Below are 20445 nucleotides of genomic sequence, written 5' to 3' on the forward strand. Positions count from 1 at the left end.
CTACTGGGGGCATTGGATCAGATGTAGCAGTGTTCTTTTTATAATACCGTACTTGTATTAAGTAACATATGTTACCAATATACAAAGTTTTGCATAACTGGATTTATATAGATTTCATCTGTTACTTTCCCTTTCAGACTTTATTTTCACAGAGATGAACGCTGTGCACTTGGGTTACATTTGGGAGCAGCTGACTGTGCTGCATGCCATGCTGATGCTGCCCAGGGACAAAAAACAGATCCTGGAGGAGCTGAAGGGGATGTGCTGTGACAGAGCCAGCATGCAGAGCAGGAAGACAATGAAATGGCAGCATAAACAATTACTTCCAGTTGTTATCATCATGAGGAACATGGATCAACTCAGAGCATGGGCATTTTATCAGAGAGAGTATGATCAATGTAGCATTATGTGTTTCACCAAAACATGGCTGCATGGCTGTAAATCCATGACGCTAGTTCTACATGACCAACTTTCACACTATTTGGGTAGACCAGAACATAAAGCTAAGTGGTAAAATGGTAACATTGCTTTGCTTGTGAACACCAAATGATGCCATCTTATTAGCCTGGACATGTATCTTAGACTATGAAGTATTAGGTTTGCTGCTGTGTTATTTGCCGAGAGAGTTTCTGTCCAAAATTGTTGATGTTAATATTACCTCTTCTGTGCCGGCAGAAGCAGTGTGTGACCTAATCCACTCTATCACGATTTGATTGATTGTTAGGGTGTAAAGTCTATTCTAAGCCATACATTGACAGCAGTTAGTTTAAAATGAGGTATTAAATTTTAATTGCCCACAGACACTTCTGCTGCATCATAACTAGTGGTGTATAAAGTGATTGTAGATCCAAAAACACATAATATCACACTGAATGATGTTTTTATCTGCAGTCAATCTTTAATGTCATCTGACATAAACAGGAAGTATGGCACCTACTTTTTACATGCAGTAAAGTCACTCGTTTCTCATTTCTTGACAGAAAAATGTATTCCATTTAAGGTACTGTATGTCTTTTTGTATATATTCATTATGTTTTAAAAAGAGATTGTGCTTTACAATAAAGTATATGTGTATATCTAGAGTTCTCATAGTGTGTTTGTTCTCTGATGCTGCTTGGAATTTTTTTCAAACTGTTACAATATTTCAACATTAGTGGTTGCTATGTTTATGGTATGTTAGCTATCTACTTTAGTAAAGTTTTTAAATAATATATTTTCATATAATAATAATAATAATACTAATAATAATATGTACACAACATATAACTAATCATTCATTTGATGAGTTTTGATAAACTTGGAGTGACTTTATTTATGGCAGTCCTTACACTTAACAATGGGTAGGTGTAAGTTTTAAGTTATAACTTAAAGGTACGTTGAAACTATGATACTTGGTACAGCTGTTAAAATTTTAGGAGCTTGTAAACTCAAGCATATGGGCAGTTTACGTTTATACTAAGGCTACCATTGAATTTCCATTCAGATGGTACAACTGGCTGCTGGACTTATTGTATGCTAATGTACGAAATGCATAGAGCTCTTCCTCCCTTCCACCACTGGGAAGTTCATATCACAGTCTGGTCCAATGTACTCCTTCATATACACCAGCTGTTCTTTGGCAACCAGTACATACAAGAATGGTTAGCAAATGGACACACAACCCTAAGAGGATGCTTTGAGGTCACAGAGTAGGAAGCAATATGTGAGCCATATAAAGAAGACATTAAGACCATGACTGAATGTCACAGAATACATTCAATTCTGTGTTTATAGTCTTGTCCATGGCAGAAAATCTGCTGCTTCCCCAGAATAAACCCTGAATAACCATGGATCTTAAGGCACTTCTTAATTAGAAGAAGTCAAGGACTAAAAACCAGTGGCTTTAACATTACACATGATGAAGACCCTGGAGATATCAGTGCTTTCCTACATGAGACCTGTGGTAGACTTATCAGTAGACCCCTGCAGTTTGTTGGGTGTTGATGATGCAATCATCTACATGCTGCAGTGGGTCCAGACACACCTGTATAAAGCTGACAGCACTGTGAGGGTTATGTTTTTTGATTTCTCCAGTGTCTTTAACACTATCCAGCCTTCTCTACTCCACCATCACCTCGACCATGGTCTGCCTGACATCCAGAGTCTAGTTTTTGTGACTGCAGATGTGCATGTCAAAGCAGGTGCTGAGTAGCACAGCAGTGCCACAGAACAAGGCCCTGTCACCTTTCCTGTTCCTATTACACATTTGACTTCAGCTATAACACAGAGCTTTGTCACATGCAGAAATTTTCTGATGGGTATTGGAGTACAGGGACATGATAAATAACTGTGTGTTGTGGCAATAATCTACAGCTCAGCATAGCTAAAACAAATTAAATGGGGGTGGACTTTACAAATAACAAAAATTCACCATACAAAAGTTGTCATCCTGGAAGAGGAATTGGAGAGGGTGTAAATATACAAGTACCTGGCAGTGCATCTGGACCACAGACTGAACATATAAGATTGATGCAGTCTGCAGGAAAGGACAGAGCAGACTCCATTTCTTGAGGAATTTAATTTATATAACAAAATGCTGCAGATTTTCTATGAGACTGTTGTGTCCAGTGCTATCTTCTATTTGGTAGTGTGCTGGGGGAGTGGCATAAAAGCAGAAGATGCTAAGAAACTGAACAAACTGATCAGGAAGACTAGACTAGTCATTGAGACCAGTCTGGTCTCTTTGGAGTCAGTATTTCAAGAAAGAAATGTGAAAAAGCTAGTCCTGATCAGTAGGACCACTCATATCCTCTCCATGACTGTGTGGCCAGTCAGAGGAACAGCTTTAGCTCCAGACTGCTTCAGCCCTGCCGCAATAAAGCACACTGGTAACATTTTCATTGATCCTCTATAGATGATTATTAAATTAGTATAAGTAACATGATTATGAATGAATCAGACTGTTTGGATACAGTCATAGTCAAGTTTATTACACCAAGCAATAAGTGGAACATTTCGAGGGTCAGATCTGAAATATTAACCTCAAGACAAAATCCTGACCTTGGCCCTAATCCTGACCCCAACTATAACGAAAATACAGTTACAGTATGTTGTCAACAGCATGTCTACAACAACTTGCTGAGTATGGTAAGATGGTATGTATTATACCTTTTAAATGAAAGTCTGGCCAGGAGCTGGGTTCTCAGGTTAGCATGTACTTCCCCACAGCTGTAATTAATGTAATGTTTAATGTGTTAAAAATAATGTAAAGTTCTTGTTTTATGTGCTGTTATGTGCTTGTTTATTGACACAAAGCCTAGCGCAACAGGCGCAGTGCCTTCGACATCCCTTGAAGAAGTCCTCAATTTACAGGTGTAAGCAATAAGGCAGCAGCAACAAGAAGTACTAGCCCAAAGACAGGAGATGCAAACCATAGAGCCTTCCCTAAACCTACTTGCCTCCTACTTTGAAACCCTAACTAGTTCTTCCATCTCCCAGATATGTTTCATCCACATGCTACCCTTTTTATCAGCTGGTGAACCCAGAGCATTGCAATGGAGATGCCAATGCACATGAAAACGTTATAGTACAGTGTAAATCGTACTTTGCCTATAACCAAGATTTGCCAGACCCCATATGTGGTCTTCGTTATTAGCAGTTTAATGGATTGAGCAAAGCCCTAGGGAACAACTCTCATTACCTCTGATTCTCCTCTGACAGGAGACTACCAAGCTTTCATGAACCAGTTTATAATGTATTTGAATATCCAAAGAAGGGGAGAGCATGTGCTTGTGCCCTCATCAGGCTTAAACAGGTCAACAGCTGTGTGATATGCATTCTAAAATCAGAACTACAATTTTGAAAGCAATGACACTGACAAGACTTTGGAGACTTGGTCATCATATTTTTTGAGTGAATATACTTCTATCAGCTGACAAAGCAATTATGCTCTGGGCAGAAGAGACATTCAACAGAATGCGTTTCCAGTTTCAACAACAACAACAAAAAATAATAATCCAACAAACTAATTAATAATAAAGATATTGTTCATGACTGGTTCCATTCTTCTACAATGGGCAGAGTGTAAGATGTTTATTTATTCTTTCTCAGTCATCAGCGTTTTATCTGTGGGAAGTATAGATTAATTAATAGTCTGATGAAAAAGACTCTAGTAATAGAGGTATGCACCCAGACTTTAGAAGTTGTTAGGGACATTGTGAATTTATAAGTGTAAGTTCTGGATGTCTTAGGTGAAGTTAATGAGCCGTGCACTCATATCACAGCCCTCATAGTGGAGTGAATGGGTGACTGCGAAATTAGGGGCACCAGCAGCTGTAGTTAGCTGTATATTAACGGCCAGGGTGCTGGACATTGCAGATAATCTTAGGGTCTTAAGCAAGTGTAGGTTTTCTAAGATAGTCATTCATGTAGGAGCTAATGATATATGCCAGTCAGAGATGACAAAGAGTAATATTGTAAAGTTGTGTTGATTAGCAAAGGCGTTATCCAATGCTTTAATATACTTTGGACCCATTCCAATGATAATGGATTTAATGTATTCTGTCTAACAAAAACTTGGAACAGGCCAAATGAGTAAAGAGCCTTAAATTAAACAGGTCTTTCTGGCTAACGCTATGTGCACTGCCCTTGTCTAACTGACCATGGAGGTGGCATTGTAGTTATTTCTAATGACACATTAGGCATAAACCAGAAAGTTGATTACAAATAATTTGAAATACTTTCTATTAACAAAAACAATGTATCCAGAAAAAAGTCTTCTTAGATTTTTCCAGTTACCAGGACTCTACCAGATTTCCTATTAATCAATCTAGTTATTTTGGTAGAAAGAGCAGTCATTGTTAGAGATGTCAATCCTCAAGACCCTTGTTCTCTACTAAAATCAGTTGCTTTCATTCAATATAACAGAATAACAGAACCCACAATTTCTGGTTGACATGCATTTGATTTAATACAGATATATCATATAGACATACCAAACATAGCTGTCCTATCCCAGTGTAATGCCATCTCAGACCACTCCCTTATTTCATTTGAACTGCATATTAGTTACAATATGGTTACTTTGGTTACTTTGCAGAGAGAATATAATCAGAATAATAATTACACTTTCACTTTAAAAGTGAAAAGACTCTTTAAGAGAGTCTTCATAATTATACAAAGGCACTTATTTCAGTTTTGAATAGCTTCTCTTCCCTAATAGAAGATGATAAACATAAGAGCACAACTAAAAATAAAACTGACGCCAAAACTCAGATTCCAACATCAAATAGTAGTAAAAAAAATCTGATTTCAACTGTCACAGTTAGTCCCTCCTAGCATCCATGTTTCCATGATTTCTCTGCCTCATGTCTTTGTTTTGCTTTACTTCCTTGTTGTGGTTCCGTTCTTTAGTTTTGCTTTCTACGTCCCTCATTATTTGCACTTGTGTCTTTTTTAACTCTTATTAGTTCATGTATTTAAACTCTGTATTTTTGCCTGTGTCTTGACTGATCATTGTAAGTAAAGCCACAGACTGTTATTTGTGATTCCTAGCCCTTGTTTTCCTAGCCTCTGTGTTATTCCTGGACTCTTTGATATAGCCTGCATCCCCTGTTTTTTCTTTGTGTGCTTTTGTTTGTTTGTTATTATGTATCCATGGACTGTTATTGGCAAATTGACCCTGGACTGTTACAATGACACCTACTCTGGATTTGCCCCTAATGAATCTCACTCTTCTCCGCACATGCGTCCGCCTCCTTACCATTCACCATTACACCAACATCACATAGTAGAATTGAAAAAATTAAAAACATGTAAAATAATATTCAGAGTATTGATGTGGCATCATGCAATTAGAGACAACCATGTCAATAGAGACATTAGAGTCCTTTATTCCTATCCAACATCTTAAACTAGTATAATTAATTTCCCCAAAATCTTACATTTGCTTACTAGATAGATTACCCACACACTACCTTAAAGAAATACTGACTGAAATAATTGAATCTCTAACCTATTATATATAGTAAACTCCTCCCTTAACATTGGCAATGTACATAAATCATTCAAAGTAGCAGTTATCAAACCACTGATCTAAAAATCTAACCTTGACTCAGGTCTATTTCAAACTATAGGCCAAATATAAACTTGCCCTTTGTTTCCAAAATCGTAGAAAAAGATGTAGCTCCTCAGTTATCCTCATTCTGTGACGGGTCGGGCAAAAACAGATGCTTGCGGATAGCAGGTTGGTTTAATCGTTGTTCAGGGGTTGTGCAATAATCCAGTGTGATGACAAAAGGGGAAGATAAAGGGATAATCCAAATTGTGGAGAGTTTAACAGTCCAAGTCAGAAACCAGAAGATCAATCACAATATAACCAGACAGACAATCCAAAAGGTGCAGGCAAAATACAACAACGAGGAATACTACGAAATGATACGGTACACAAAAAGACAATCCAAAATAACGCTCGGTATGCTTCTAGAGATTATTGGCAATACTTCGCAAAGACTTAGAGTTAGAAACATATCCAACAAACTAATAAATGTTATATAATCTAGTAATCAGGACATACAGGTGAGTTCAATATTCTGGTGACACTGATCTGATTGGAGTCGTCAAGTGGGTGATGATCGGGTTGCTGGGTATTGTCCGTCAGAGGATTTGGCATTATGACAGTTCCCTCCCCCAAAGAGTCTGGAACGGCCGAGGCACAAGGACAGCCATGACGATCTCTTGTAGGCACAGTGGAGTCCGACCTATTATGAGTTCCCACCATAAGAACGCAGTGGGGAGACCCACGAGAACGAGGAGCAGGTTTTTCAGAGTTTCTAGAATGAAAGTCTGATACTAGAACAGGATCCAGTATATCATCACGAGGAACCCAACTCTGTTCCTCAGGACCAAACCCCTCCCAGTCCAGTATTGTATCGTATCATCCCTCCTTCTGGAATCCAGAACGCGATGCACAGCATATATCAGAGTGCCATCATAGTCAATGGGTTGTAGAGGGGTAAACCTCATTCAAAGGACCTACAACAGGCTTGAGGAGAGAGACATGGAAGGCCCTAGAAACACGAAAATAAGTTCAACTGATATGTTACCTCGTTAACTCGTTTCCAGATCTCAAGGGGACCAATATACTTGGAACCCAGATTGCAGCAGGAACCCAGCTTGTGGAAATCCCGTATGGAAAGCCAAACTCGATCACCTGGTTGGTAGTTAGGATTCGCCCCTCTGTGTCTGGCAGCCGTTTCCTTGTAACATTGTATCGCCTGTTCGATGCGTTGGTGAGGCTCCTCCCATACCTTATCACTGCGTCTCATCCAAACATCCACCGCTGGGATATCAGTAGTAACAGGAGTCCATGGAGCCATAGGAGGTTGATAGCCTAGAATACACTCAAACGAGGTTAATCCTGTGGATGAGCTAGTGAGCAAATTCTGCACCAAATCCACCCAAGATAAGAACTTGGACCAATCCGAAGGATTGTGCATACAAAAACATCTCAGAAATTTACTAAGCTCCTGATTTGAACAGTCCTTTAGATTGCGGATGATACCCAGAAGTGAGGCTAACGGTTACCCCAATGCATTCCAGAAATGCTGACCAAACTCGAGATGTGAACTGTGGGCTCCTATCTGATAATATATCCTCGGGAATGCCAAATATGTTTCAGCTGTCTGGAAGGCCGTGGGTAGGCCTGGGAAGGCAATGAATCTTACCCCTCTAGAAAATCTATCCACGACCATAAGTACAGTAGTGTTTCCTTTAGAACAAGGAAGATCAGTGACGAAATCCAGTGCAATGTGCGACCAAGGTCTTTCAGGCATGTGAAGCTGCAGGAGTTTTCCCACAGGAAGAATTTTGGGTGTCTTGCCCTGACTACAGACAGAACAAGATAACACATAGCGGTGAACATCACTGGTCAGATGCTCCCACCAGTACCGGTTAGGAGCTGACGTGTACGTATCTCCCTAGGATGACCTGTAGCAAGGGAGGAATGGGCCCATGCTAGCAAACGGTTTCGACAAGATTCAGGTACGTAGCGTTTGTCACTCTGACATTCCTTGTGAAACCTAGTTTATTTCCTCGTCAATCTCCCATCTGATGGACATCAGGTGAACCCATGTAGTTAATATGGTTTCTTTCTCCTCGGTTCTCTCCTCACTCTCCTCTTGATGGACCCGGGAAAGAGCGTCTGCTTTAGTATTGCGATTTCCTGGATGATACATGATTTTAAAATTAAATCTGGAAAAGAACAAGGACCAATGGGCTTGATGGGGGTTCAGTTGCCTAGCCATATGCATATACTCCAAATTCCTATGATCTGTAATTACTAAAAAAGGATGATTACCCCTTCCAACCAATGTCTCCATTCCTCCAAGGCCAACTTGATGGCCAACAGTTCGCACTCTCCAATGCCATAATTTTGTTCTGCGGGTGATAATTTCCTTGAAAAATATGCCATGAGATGTAGTTTTTACCCCATTATGTCACTGAGAAAGGACAGCTCCAATACCAATGTTGGAAGCGTCAGCTTCTACTATAAATGGAATGGTTAGGGTCCGGGTGTCTCAGGATGGGAGCCGTCGTGAAAACCTCCTTTAATCTGTTGAAAGCGCTCCTAGCCATTTGAGTCCAATTAAGGTGTTTAGAAGATCCTTTGAGAAGAGCTGTGAGAGGACCTGCTATACTACTGAAATTTCTGATGAATCGTTGATGAAAATTTGCGAAACCTAGGAAACTTTGGAGCCTTTTGATGGTAGTCGGCACGGGCCACTGCAGGATAGCATCTATTTTCTTGTCATCCATAGTCACTCCACCATGACTTACTACATACCCCAGAAATGTGGTAGTGGTTGTATGAAATTCACATTTCTCCCCTTTCACATACAACCCATTATTCAGGAGAATCTTCAATACAGTTCTAACATGTTGAATGTGTGTCTGCATAACCTTGTATTCATAGTGCCCCTTTGTGGTGACAAAAGCGGTCTTCCACTCATCTCCTTTCTTGCTCCTTATAAGGTTATAAGCGCTATGAAGATCTATTTTCGTGAATTTTGCCTCTCGTAGCTCTTCCAGGGCGACGGTGATAAGCGGCAATGGGTAAGCATATTTTTTGGAGATCTGGTTTAGGTTATGGTAATCGATGCATGGACGAAGACCACCGTCCTTCTTTACAAAAAAGAAGCCTGACACCAGAGGGGAAGTGGAGGACTGGATGAACCCTTGTTTCAGTGTCTCTTCTATGTACTGATAGATAGCTCTTTCTTCCTTTTGAGAGAGAGGGGTAAATATGTGCCTTGGGCAAAGTGGCACCCTCCAGGAGTTCTATAGCCCAACCGTAGGAATGGTGAGGGGGAAACAGTGTAGCTTTCTGTTTGCTAAAGATGCTGCCTACGTCCTGGTATTCTTTAGGAAAGGAAAAATGATGCTCGTAAGCAGGATTCTCTATAGTCGTGGAACAGAGTGTAAGTGCGGGTAAGGACAAACAGGTCTTTTGACAATAATCCGACCACTGCGTTATCTCCATCTGAGGCCAGGCTATACTTGGGTTATGCTGCTCCAGCCAAGGAAGGCCTAGAATAACCGGGATGGAGGATGCTGGTAGGACCAGGAACGAGATGAGTTCTAAGTGGAGTGCACTGGTGGTGAGTTTTATCAATGTGGTACATAGAGATATGATCCCAGCTCCTATGGGTGATCTGTCCAAAGCGGCCAATCGAAGGGACTTGGGTAATGGTTCGACGGGGATGTGTAAGTCGTCTATAACACAAGCGTGAAGGAAGTTGCCCTCTGCTCCACAATCCACTAGGGCTGTGAAAATAGATGAGGGAGTTTGAGATCCAATACAGACACAGACCTTCCTGGAACCGACGCCTCTGTTCTTCCTCAGATAAACGGGATGAATCATAATGCATGTACTCCACTCTGGATCTTGTCTGAATTCATATCTCAGACTAGGGTGGGGGGTGAGAATTACCAGTTATCTGTGGTCTAAAGATAAAGGGATAATCCAAATTATGGAGAGTTTAACAGTCCGAGTCAGAAACCAGAAGATATATAACCAGGCAGATAATCCAAAAGGGGCAGGCAAAATACAACAAGGAATACTAAGAAAAGGTACGGTACACTAAAAAACAATCCAAAATAACACTTGCTATGCTTTTAGAGACTACTGTATATGTGTATACAACAACTCTACAAGTAGTATTATACAAATATTCCCTACATAATATCACATGTCAGGTCATCCAACCCTCATCCAAGATGAGGGAGAAGATGCAAACTTTCCCCAAATGTTGTTCTACGATGTGATGCTTCCATGTGTTAAAAAAAACCTCACTCTTCTGGTTCCTGGGATTTCCCATTTCATTGATAATCCATTCGTGATTGTCCTGCGTATTGGGCGATCAGTCCCAACTACAGTCATCTTCTGCGCAAGAGGCGAGCCCTGAATTCATGTACCACGCCCCCTCCTTATGGAGTATGCACTCAACCGAAAACACGAGTAAAAAAACAAAAAGGAAAAAGGCTGATACGTATATACACATTATTTAACATTATTTGTCATGAGCTTGCTCGTCCAATGTGGCCCTCGATCAGATACTATATATTTTGGTACACCCCAACGAGTGAAGTGTTTGTCCATATCACACTACACACCTGAGATGTTTTACCATCTCTTAATAGATATTCCACCCATTTAGAGAAGTTGTTGGACTTCAGTCTGTTGTATTAACCTTGCCGGCAGGACACTAGGGTTTTTGTGCTGTTGGCAGATTTAACATGCCTTGACAAATGACCACACATCCTTCTGGATTGTAGGCCACCAAGTCACTTCCAGGATTTTCCTGAGGGTCTTCATGTGGCATAAATGGCCCCCAAATGGGACCAATTCCTCAGGGACCACTAGTTGATAATTAAAACCCCCATGTCTAGAGGCCATACCCTGGTACAAGATGCCTTGCTGCTCCTGGTAGTGGACCCAGCACACTTTGGTGTCCTGAATCATCTCCTTCATTTGTTCACAGATGATGCTCAAGGCTTGTTCAGCCGCAATGTCCTGGAGAGAGGTCGGTAAATCACACCAATAAGTCTTTACCACAGCTGAGCAGACAACACCTTGGACGTCAGGGGATGCCCTTGATAGAGCATCAGGGACAACGATGGTGTACCCTTTCTTATAATGAAGCCAGAAGTCAAAGTCTTGGAGCCTCAATGTCCACCTAGTCAGCCTAGATACTGTTCTTGGTGAATTAAAAGCCCAAGTGAGAGCACCATGGTCGGTGTATAAGTCAAATGTAGAACCCTCCAGGTAATGACGCCAGCATGTGTTCTTTTTCTTCAACTGATTTAGGGGAGCTGAAATGTCTGCTAGGTAAAGGATAAAGCTGTGGTACCATCCTACCAGCCCCAAGAATCTCTGCAGACTTTTAATAACCATAGGCGGTGGATATTCTCATCTGGCTCTTACCTTTTCTGGGTCTACTTATACCTCTTGTCCTGATACCACAGTGTCAACCAGAGGAGGATGGACTCCCCCTTTGAGTCTTTTTTCCTCTTAGGCTCTTAGGGAGTTTTTTCTTGCCATTGTCGTTTCTGGCTTGCTCACTGGAAGCATAGACTCACACATCTATAAAGCTTCTTTGTGACAATGCCTGATGTAAAAAACACTATATAAATAAATTTGACAAGGGACTAGTTTGCACCTAGACAGCACTATGATTCCCACACTCCCCGCATACATCACATGCACCTTCCAATCTCACAGATATTGCTCACTTTCCGCTGAATACTAACATACTGTACTTTTCCGCACTATACGCACACAAACACTTGAACCCCAGCTCACAAACCTTCAGTACTTCATGTTAGAGCTTTTATGCGTTTACTTCACCATTCCTTGCCCTCTGCTTTTGCTAGCTTACCTTCATCCTTCTTAATGCTCGGTTTTAGGAGTGTCCATTGTGTCACTTCTTTTTTGTTTTTTTGGTTTCTTTATCTGGTTTTTTAAAAAAATAAGAGCATGTTTATTGATTCATGTTTTGCCGCTGAATCTGTTGGAGACGTCACACATACCACTGTATGACATAAACGTACCAGTAACTGCCTGTCTCCAGGTGTCTGTGTGTGTGTGTGTGTATGTGTGTGTGTGTGTAAGAGAGATGCTCACAGGGGATGACTGTGCTGATGCGGTTCTTCTTGGTGTTGGAGTCTCTCTGGCCAATACTGCAGGTGTTTGGTTCTGCCTGATAAGCACACAGAGCCTCCCACTCCTTTTCCAACCGGTTCTTATTCTTCAGGTGGTCTTCCATATATGACTACAGGGGTTGGGGGCACAGAGAGAAATAGACAGACACAACTGAGAGACACATTATTGTTTTCAGTCATCTTCTACAGAATTTCAATATGGTACATACTGGAGAGAAAAGGTATAATTTTGCATTTGACTAAGCACTATTTGAAAAAAAAACTAAAAAACACTGTCATGGAATGCTCCTCCCCCCACAAGTCAGGTGGTTTGGGGATTCACATGTGTACTGTTTTGTAACCACGCCCCCCGGGATTGCACACACGTGCTCAGGGTTTAATGTTGCGTGTTAGTCTATTTAAACCCCTGTCCTTGTGCGCACCGTTGCTGGTCATTGTAGCTATGTAGCATAAGTAGCTATGTCGCTACTTATATGTTAGTCGATCTATGTAAACATCGCTGTAGCCGTAACGTTAGTCTGTGTACTCACCATTAATATGTACGTGTTCTTCATTCAATGTTAATGTGTAATCATGTTCAACGTAGATGTCTTATGTGAGTGCCACCTATGTTGTCTGCGTTTAATGTTAATAAACGTCATTCACTGTCGAGAAAGTCTCTGCGTCCTGCCCCACACCCTGCAGCACTCGGACCAACAGCGTTACACACTTCTGTTAGTCATTCTGGACAAGAGCGTCTGGCAAATGCTGTAAATGTATTTCCTCACGTATATTTACCCATCAGCAGTTTTCCTATAAAATGAGCAACTATTCAGCACTCATTTCCATTACACTGCAAGTCATGCAGCAGTTGCTGTATATGGCAATAAGACTAAACACCATCAACACCCACCACTATCTTGGTCTTGTTTTTATTCCCATCTGATTTTTTTCTGATTGTTTTTGCGCATACACAAACGTGCACATTTGTGTGTTGGCCTCAATGGCCTGTGTGTTCATATGCATGTACCAGTATCATATGTCCAGTGGAGATGTCCATGTTGGAGTGGGCAGGCTCCTCACTCCAGGAAGAGATGCTTGTGCGTGCTGAAGGGCTGGGGATGGGTCCATCACTCAGCTGAGATGATACGCTGTTTATGCGAGACGAGTGACGAGGCTCTGCCCTCTCCACTTGTGGCTTCACAGCCATCCGTTGTCTGCACAACTCCTACATGGAGAGAGGGAGGAAGAATGTAAAATGAGAGTTGAAAATATATTATTAAAAGGATAACAAGTGAGTTTTCTTGTTTACTGTCTCTCTTTCTCTCACACACACACACACATACTAAAATCACAGCTACTAATGTGGCTATTTTTGGACTATGTATAGGTTGCTCCTGTTTGGTGAAACTGGCCTTAACATCAGCACAGAGGACCTGGTACCTGGTAAGTAGCTGTGGCTTCAGTAGCAGGGTCTGTGCTGAGGTTGGTGAGTTTCTCTTTCAGTTTATGGTGTGAGCGATGGCGGACGCAATAAATGACAGTGGAGATTAGCAGGACACCAATGATGCACACGATGGAGATCACAGTCAGGATCAGGAACTTCAGAGACTCCGAGCGGCTGTACTTGGTGGGGATCTCACTCAGCTTGGATTTCTTCACAAACAGAGAAAGAGAGAGAGAATACAGAGACAGACAAAAGGGTGGATATAGAGAGGAGAAATAGAGAGAGAAAGATAGTTGGAGAGAGACATCCTGTCAGCTTTAGGGTTTGACCTCATTTTATTTTGCTTGCTGAACCAGAACACTGCCTGCAACACACCACCCCCAGCAGCAGAAGGACTCAATTCTCCACAGGGAGAACCAACAGGGATCTATTATTTAAAGGGCTACAGAGTGCCCTGTAGGCTGTATTGGTGGAGACTTGGTGTCTAACACACCAAGAGAATGGCTGAGTATTTTCTGCGATATGGAGAGATGGTGAGTGGATGATCACAATTGGTTGGACCTGTGTGTGATTAACAGCAGTGTACTTATGTGCCAACCTCTCGTTCAGAAGGCTGCCAGAGCTAGAGAGTGAGTTCCCACTACATCCTTCATGGCCTTTTTATCCCACAGCAAATATTTAACATTTATGTTTAATTATTTATAAACACACATTGCCATGTCATAAAAAGTTTATTTATTTTTGACTAAGTCCAAAGAAAACTATTCCTGTGTCTCCATCTAGCTCTTGTGTGGGAATGAACATGTCATGACTAAATGCTTAGCAGGCTGTCTTATTTTCAGTGGGATAAATAGAGAATAGGGGTCCGAGGTATAAAAGTAAAAAGAAATGAATGGAGTTTTCTTACATCAGTGACTCCTGCCTCCACTATGGTGACTCCGGCTTCTTTCTCCAGTGCAGCCTTCTGACGAACTGATTAAATATACAAGCACATGCACACACACAGGAGAGGAGTGTGTGATAGTTATCACAGACTGTTAGAGGGAAGGCAAAGGTGTGTGTGTGTGTGTGTGTGTGTGTGTATGTGTTTGTGTGTGTGTGTGTGTGTGTGTATGTGTATAAAACCTGTACCTGCAACACTGGTGACATCAGCTGTGGTGACATTCTGAGCATTAGGGCGCACCTGAAATGTCACAGCTGGACCAACAACACTAAAAACACAGTTAAACATGCACACAATCAGATGCATGCACACACACAAAGAAAAATAACCCTTTGTGATTGTCATTATTGCTGAATTTTCATCTCTGAACTTTATATTACTAGTGCTATACTAGAGTTTACTACATTATATATTACATTATATATTATATATTATATATACTGTATTACCACAGTGATATGAGTTTATTACAGTCTTTCAATAAATGCCTAGAGGAGAGTTCCAGAAAGAGAATACATTCACAACACACAAACAAACAAATGAGCATGCACACACACACACACACACACACACACACACACACGACTCACAAGAGCTCAAGGAAATCAGTCATCTGGATCTTTGCTTTGTGAGACACGAGCTCCATCAGATGCACACCCTGATCAGTGGTGAGAGAGCTGAGGAAGAGAGAGAGAGAAAGAGAGCAAGAGAGAAGCAGTCACTGGGCTGTGCTCAAGTGTACTGTATGTGTGTGTGTGTCTGTAATGTAACATCTGTAGTGATGTACCCATACACATTGTTGCTGGTGTAATGTGTGTGTGTGTGTGTGTGTGTGTGTGTGTGTGTATGTTTCTGTTAATAGATTTACAGAGTTGTAGGGATGTGAAATATACATGGATTAATATATTAAAAGTACTTTAATTATTTGTTGAGAAGACTCCTCCAGAAGGAAGCTGTGTCCACACTTTCTAGTAAGCATTTCGGATGTTTTCTTAAGTAGTGTTAAACTTGCCACACACCCATGGTTAACTATGTAGAGAATCCTTCAGAAAGCAGTATTCATAAAACCAAAAATGATCCGTTAACAATAACAATTTATGGTCATTTTCATTTTTATTCTTGCTTGCTAAAACTACCAAACTGCTGCGAATGTGATGCTTCAATGCTTAGCCTAAACGTTTCCATGGAATCATGCAACATACTTTCAAGAGTCAATCAGAATACATCTGATACATTAAACAATTCTTGTTCTTCTTGTTCTCACATTTAACACATATATCGTTGAACATCATCATCATTCTTTATTTAATCTTGAGTTTACATTGAGGGGGAAGCCTCATGTACAGTCTAACTGAGAACCTCAGGGAAGGTAAGTTTGCTCATTGAGGGGGTATATATGATAAGGGCGTATTATGCACTGAATTATCAGCCTTCCAAAACCTGACTGGGTTTGACCGAGAGCTAGAAATCAGTATTGTAGTAATCCAATTTAGCTTTCCTAATGAGATTTGCATTTGTTTCTAAGTGTTCTAAATGTAAGACAACAATATTCCTCCCTTCTGAATCTAGCAATTCTCCAGGCTTTATTTCTTGCCTTAAGCAGTGAGGTTCTACTAAAGAACCAGGGGCTTGATCTATCCTTAATTCTGTAGATCTTAAAAGGTTTGTGTTTGTTGATTACAAAGAGAAAGGTAGTTCTGAAGTGTTCAAGTGTTAATGCAACATTCGGAAATACAGAAATGTAGTCAATATTACTATGTGCAAGATCATGTAAAAAGCTCAGTTTTTTACTGAATGTTTATTTTTGTGTTTTTTTGTGGTTTTTTTATATTGGGATTACATTTACACTTCTGTGTATTTGGTTAATGTTTCAATTTTATTTTTCCTATATATTGCATATTTCTATGTTTAAGATTATAGTGAAATGCTTGGCAGTGTATCCCTAAGCTGTGCAAAGTACAATTTCGTGAGCATTAAAAATGTGTGTAGGCTTTCTGCAATTATTGTATCCCATACAGTGCACCTATATACTGCCCCCCTCCATTTAGCAGCCACTGATACTTGCATCTTGCCATGCCTCTGTGTGCGTGTGTTTGTCCGTGTGTGTGTGTGTGTGTGAGACTCACTCAACATCTGTAATGATGTAACCATACACATCACTGTTTGTGTTTGACTGCACATCAAGCTGTAGATCCTGCACTTTCATCTTTTTGCGATGGGTTGTGGTATCTTCTTCCCGTACAGAAGCAGGTGCAAGAGCAGCAGCCTGCACCCAGCCCTCCACCTCCTCCACCTGCTCCATGGCTTTCTTTTGCATTCCCACATCTCGTTGGGTTGTCCTGCTGTGAACTGTCTCTATGGATATGCCCCGCCCCTTCATAAAAGGCCTAATCTCTGATAGTGAGGCCTTGTCCAGGTACTCCAGCAGCTTAGCCAACAATCCTTGTTTCTGTCAACACAAGAAACAGGAAATATAGTTAATTAAAATGATAATTATGGCCCATTGTACTTCATCATCTGGGAGTTTACATGTCTCAAAACAAACATTTTTTATGCCAGTGTCATACCGCCCGACCCCCTATCACACTACACTACACTACCCAGCACACTGTTCGTCACCCGTCCAATGACTCAGCCAATTAGAGACGTTAAGTAAGATGGTCATCTCTGGAATATTGAATTCCCCTGTGTGTTCAGAGGATTTTGTATATAAGCCTGTCTCAAGGTCTCATATACTGCAAAGTATTACCTCTAGATTCTCTAAGCATACTTAGTGTTATTATCTTTGATTATCTTCCTGTGTACTGCACCCTGATTTTGTATTTCTCATTGCCAATTTTTGCCTGCCCCTTTTTTGCCTGGTTTTGGATGGCTCATCTGGTTTTGACATGGACTGTTCTATCTCTACGATTTGGATTCCCCCTTACTTTGCTCTTTTGGTTTTGACCCTGGCTTATTCAGCTACCACTGAGTTGAACACTAATAAAGCTCCTGTTTTATATCCGCAAGCGTCTGATTCTGCCTAGCCCGACACAGCCAGTATCATTTGGCTACACATCCACCTGGGAACAGGTGAGTGAGTAAAACCCTTCCTATAAATGGGTACTTGTTATGCTGTACCCATATTGAAAACACAGAACATACACCTACAAAGTAATTCAGTAGCCCTCTCTCCACCTCCATTTCTCCCATACTTGCTCACCGTGTGGTCTGCAACAGATCTCTCCTCTTCCCCTGTCTGACTCTCTGCAACAGAATTGGACAGCACAATGTCCTTATCTCATTTTTACACATGTATTTTTGATGAAACGGATCTACTGATTATTCTTAAGAACTAGCAGTTTGCGAATAGTTTTGAGTAGATTGTCAATCTCTGTGTGTCTTTACCTGCCCCAGATGGGTTTGTCAACCTTTCATCGAGAGATGAAGTTTCTTCACTCTGCTGTCTTGATTTATCTGAAATAATTTGGTCCCCTGAATCATTCCCACGCTGCTGGTCCCCAGGCTGGTCGTCTTCCTGCAGGTCTCGGGGTGTGTATCCCTGCTCTGCTTGCTGCTCCACCAACTGAAGAGCATCTGCGATGAGAGCAGCCAGCTTGTTGAGATCTGCTGCACTCAGGTTCTCAACATCCACATTGTGCTTTCCCACATTTCGCAGAACGTTCTGAATGAAGGTTTCTGAGGATGGCAGAGTAATGAAGTACCTGGTTAAAACTGCAGAATAGGGAACCTTCAGCAGCAGCCAATTGATTGGCTACTGTAAAAGCATTAAGGTCACAAGTCCTTAAAATCCACGCAGGAATGTATATAGAGGGTATACGTCAATTTTCTACTGGAATATGCAGCCCAATAGTAGCAAAACATATTGCAATGAGGCTGCATTTATTAGGGGAAATGTGATACCAAGCAATTATCTGCTTCAATTAAAGGCAGCTGGACTTGACAGTGATCCAGCCTTATTACAAAAGAACCAGTGATTCATGGACATCGACATGTGGCTAGGAATGATGTTTCCCTAAATAAGCAATCCCTGAAAGCACTTCAAGGCAGGATTTGATGGTGAAATTAAAGTGACAATAATACCAAAGTGTATTCTAGTTGTATGTGGACAGGTACAATAATTTTTTTCTACAAACCTGCCCACGCACATACAACTTTTATTTGGAAAACAATAACATAGCTAGGCTTACTTTGTAACATTATAGATACATTTGTGCAAGTACCTCAAAGGCCTGAGAGCTTAAAATGCTGATTATTTTAATGCATTGATTAGAGTTGAATAGACTATTACTGGCATCTAAAATATAATTTAGTTAAATTCACAGTATTGGTGTGAGCGAATTCACTCACAATATTGTCACTGAACTCTGAGGTGTTTCCTATGTAATTGTACAGGAATAAATTCAATTTGTTAATAACACTGCGAATACAAAAATGAATAAACAAATAAGATATCATATGAGAAATACACTGTATTCACATACAGTGAATATGAATATAAAAATTATATAATACTATAAATATGCCACCTAAAGACAGGAGGGAGACACAGATCATACCGTCTATGGGAGTCAAGGGGTCCCTTCCCGAAGACTGTGAGGATCCACCTTTCAGGAGAATTGTGTTTAATTTTTGTCTGCCCCCCTGTTCAGGTTCAAGTGGGCTGTTCTGTGACAGGTACTGCTTTAGAACAGTAACAAGGAGGTCTGGAACAGCTTCCCATTGTGGGGGCATGTATGCTGTGTCACTCTGGTAATGTGTAAGGTCAGGGTAAGATGCCTGCTGATAAGTTGACTCTGGGGTGAACTCTGGAGGGGTGGAGTCAACTTTATTATGGGTTTTCCCAGAAGGATAATACTGCAGTGGCAGAGAAGACTTCATATGACTGACCTGTACACAACCAACACATACCAGTAAATATGCATGCTGTTAATAACTTTTACCAAGATAAAGTTTTCTCTGAAGCACTCAAAATCTACAATATAATCACCAAGTTTCATATCATCACCAGAGGGATGATAAATGCTGCTAGGGAACTTTAATGCATAAACAACTGAAAGGCTTGTTTCTTCACAGAAAGAAACCAAAGAAAACCAAGAACACATCAATATTATTCATTAGTGCTTCAGTGATTTTTACCAATGTTAAGATGAGTTAGCTCTCTTCTTAAGAAACCAAAGATATCTTTTGTTTACTTTTTAGAATGGAAGCTGTAATTTGTATAAAAACCATACATCTTTGAGGACACACACACACACACAAGCACTGTACCTGACTGCCTTGCTTAGGCAACAAACCCAGGTTGAGCAGGTACTTCTGCAAACTCCTGCTAAGCTCCACCTCCAACTTTTTCAGTCTTCCATTTCCCACAGGAACTGATTGTACCACTGGCCTGTACAGCAGCAGCAAGTGAATTATTATCATAATCAGTCCTATGCTAAAAAGTGGGGGCAGTGGTAGCTCAGTGGTTAATGTACAATGGTTAAGTCCCACCACTGTGAAGTTGTCACTGTTGTGGCCCCTGAGCAAGGCCCTTATCCCTCAATTACTCAAGTTGTATTCGGTCGTAATTATAAGTCACTTTGGATAAAAGGGTCAGGTAAATGAAAAACAAATTCCTCTTTTATAGGTCAGCAATTATCATTTCCTATGTCTGACACCATTTTTGCCAGAACACACCGGATTCAGCTCAACAAGTAATTATCAAGCCATTTTGCGGGCTGTATCAGGTATATTGGAGAATATGCTAGAATATCTGCAATGTGAAGGATTTCTATACAGAAAAGGGTCAGTCAAAGATCAATCTTTATTTGACCTGGACAGCAGGTGAGAGAGAATTGTAGGCTATGTGCAGATATTTGAGTCCTGATGTTAACAT

At 40.8% G+C, this 20445-nt stretch overlaps 1 protein-coding gene across 2 annotated transcripts in view; it reads right to left on the reverse strand.

The window, feature by feature from the left end:
- slco5a1b (solute carrier organic anion transporter family member 5A1b) overlaps positions 1–20445 on the reverse strand; it is a 34443-nt gene that overhangs the window by 5939 nt on the left and 8059 nt on the right. Inside the window, exons 5-15 of one of the 2 annotated variants that reach the window (XM_027020849.3) lie at positions 19839–19959; positions 19127–19457; positions 17955–18143; positions 17770–17813; positions 16694–17016; positions 15158–15244; positions 14756–14835; positions 14532–14596; positions 13621–13833; positions 13208–13405; positions 12161–12308 (exon numbers count right to left, since the gene is read on the reverse strand). In XM_027020849.3, coding sequence (XP_026876650.2) covers positions 12161–12308; positions 13208–13405; positions 13621–13833; positions 14532–14596; positions 14756–14835; positions 15158–15244; positions 16694–17016; positions 17770–17813; positions 17955–18143; positions 19127–19457; positions 19839–19959 — 1799 coding nt within the window. Of the gene's footprint in view, positions 1–12160; positions 12309–13207; positions 13406–13620; positions 13834–14531; positions 14597–14755; positions 14836–15157; positions 15245–16693; positions 17017–17769; positions 17814–17954; positions 18246–19126; positions 19458–19838; positions 19960–20445 lie in introns of both variants that reach the window. The other variant, XM_027020848.3, reaches the window with a different exon arrangement.

The sequence above is a fragment of the Electrophorus electricus genome, chromosome 11 (genome assembly GCF_041902795.1).
Source record: "Electrophorus electricus isolate QZ-2024a chromosome 11, ASM4190279v1, whole genome shotgun sequence".
NCBI classification, from domain to species: domain Eukaryota; kingdom Metazoa; phylum Chordata; class Actinopteri; order Gymnotiformes; family Gymnotidae; genus Electrophorus; species Electrophorus electricus.